The sequence below is a fragment of the Mandrillus leucophaeus genome, unplaced genomic scaffold, assembly GCF_000951045.1.
Source record: "Mandrillus leucophaeus isolate KB7577 unplaced genomic scaffold, Mleu.le_1.0 Scaffold1509, whole genome shotgun sequence".
In the NCBI taxonomy this organism is placed as follows: domain Eukaryota; kingdom Metazoa; phylum Chordata; class Mammalia; order Primates; family Cercopithecidae; genus Mandrillus; species Mandrillus leucophaeus.
The window spans coordinates 67590-69798 of record NW_012101487.1 but is presented as its reverse complement, the minus strand read 5'-3'; the positions used below and the strand labels follow the sequence as shown (position 1 = coordinate 69798).

Sequence of the window (2209 nt, the reverse complement as noted above, 5' to 3'; positions counted from 1 at the left end):
ATCCCAACACTTTGGGAGGCCAAGGCAGGTGGATCACCTGAGGTCAGGAGTTCGAGACCAGCCTGGTCAACATGGTGAAACTCCATTTCTACTAAAAGTACAAAATTAGTCGGGCGTGGTGGCACATGCCTGTAATCCCAGCTATTCGGGAGGCTGAGGCAGGAGAATCATTTGAACCCAGGAGGCAGAGGTTGTGGTGAGTAGAGATTGTGCCATTGCACTCCAGCCTGGGCAGCGAGAGCAAAACTCCGTCTCAGAGGAAAAAAAAAAAAAAAGGAAGACTATGTTCTCTCTCTGCCATGTGAAGATGCAGTGAAAATGCAGTGGGCAAGCCTAGAGGAGAGTCCCCATCAGAACCTGCCCATGCAGGTTCCCTGATATTCAGCCTTCAGACAGAAATAAATTTCTGTTGTTTAAGCCACCAGTCTGTGGTATTTTGTTATGACAGCTCCAGGAGACTAAGACAGTAGGGTATTTTACATATTACCTTATTTAATTTCCTAATATCTGTATTTGTTCATAAACATTTAAACTTAGATTCAATTGTCTAATAACCACAAAGCCACTGCTTTTGTCCCTACAATGTCTCCTCCTACAGAGGACAAGGAATCTATAACTTGGCTCTGGTTCTGACTCGTGGAAACTAAGTATTTCCCCTTGGATGAGTTATTAATCTCCTCTAAACCCAAGTTGACTCTTCTGACACAAAAAGATGGAAACAGAACTCTCTCTAAAGTGCTTCTGCTGCATAGAGATTATTTAAAATTCATGAACGAGATTAAAAATACAGAGATAATATACAACACAAGAGGATTTCATCTTCATGCTCCAAAAAAGGTATCCTCTAAACTATAATATAAATTGCAAAGCAGAACAAAGTCAAAATAGACTATTATGACTCTAGACCTCACCAAATCATTTAGGGCAGACAAAAGCTTCAAAGAGCCATTACTGAATGTGCTGATGTGGTCACTGGACTCGGCCAGCCACTTACTTCAGTATGATGTCTCCTGGGGCTAGAGAAATAGCAAATATTCAGGAACTCATGTATCAGAATCCTTGACCTCACAAAAATGAAAAATTCTAACCCTCCTCATCCTTCTATAATTCTGAACTTAAACCAGCTGGAGGGCAACCCTAGTCACTACCTTTATATTACAAGCAAGTTCCAGCTGGTTTCATCAACAAAGATCCATTTACTGTTATATGGAACAATTTAATTTTCTACTCAAAACTGGATTTTTAACAACTACAAATGGCAAACATTACTTATTGCAGAAATCTGCAAAATGAAAAGAAAAAGACTAATTTTAATTTTTAATTTTAAAAAAGTGCACTTTTAGGCACTTTTTGCAAATATACAAACCACAAAAGAGACGTTACACATTATTCAGCACCCCTGCTATGCTAAGGGAACTTTGAATGTATGTAAATGTAAGCCAAAAACTCTTTTCGGAAAACCTCCACATTAAAAAAAAAAAAAAAAAAAATGGTGGTTGCAAAGCAGTGTAAAAAGGGAAATAAGATCCCTAGAAGGGAATATAATTACTATTTCCCATTAAAAGTAAAATAAAAAGTAACATTAAAAGTAACTATAAAATAGTTAAGGCAGAATTTGCATGTCACCATAACCTGCTGAAAGTTACTCTAAAATACTATTTCACACCACAACTTGATGCCAGAGATTTGCTTCCAAAGAATCTGGTGAACACAGCAACGGGTACAAAATAGTTCATAAGCTGATAAATGTTCAAGAGAGGGAGTAGAAGGGGGTTCAGTATCTTATTCTTTCTAACATCATATATGTTTGAAATTGTCTCCATTAAAATACTTTAAAAATTACTAGATATTATTGAACAAATTTAATTTTCATATCCTAAAAACAAAGAAAGATGAGTACCTTCCAATCTTCGAATTTTTGCTTTCACAGAAATAATAGTTTCAAAAGGTGAAACTCTCAGCTCAAAACATGTTCCAGTTAATGTTTCAATGAAGAGCTCCATGGTATCATAGAAATGAAGTCTGTAGTAATATGGTCCCATGTTATCATCATTGAAGAATGGAGGCTCTTTTCTGTTATCCATTACTTTGATTTTTCTAGTTCTTCTAAACTATGTCGTAGGCAACTATATTCCAGTTCTAGCCAAATCAGGTTTGAAGACTGGTAATATATATTGTTGTTCATTTTTTGAGTTTTGTACCTAAAAAA

General features: G+C 36.3%; 1 protein-coding gene across 1 annotated transcript in view; it reads right to left on the bottom strand.

Moving 5' to 3' along the window:
• LOC105535829 (AN1-type zinc finger protein 4-like) overlaps positions 1 to 2209 on the bottom strand; it is a 51261-nt gene that overhangs the window by 25068 nt on the left and 23984 nt on the right. The window contains exon 2 of the mRNA XM_011975045.1: positions 1901 to 2201. Coding sequence (XP_011830435.1) covers positions 1901 to 2084 — 184 coding nt within the window. The 5' untranslated portion in view covers positions 2085 to 2201. The remainder of the gene's footprint in view (positions 1 to 1900; positions 2202 to 2209) is intronic.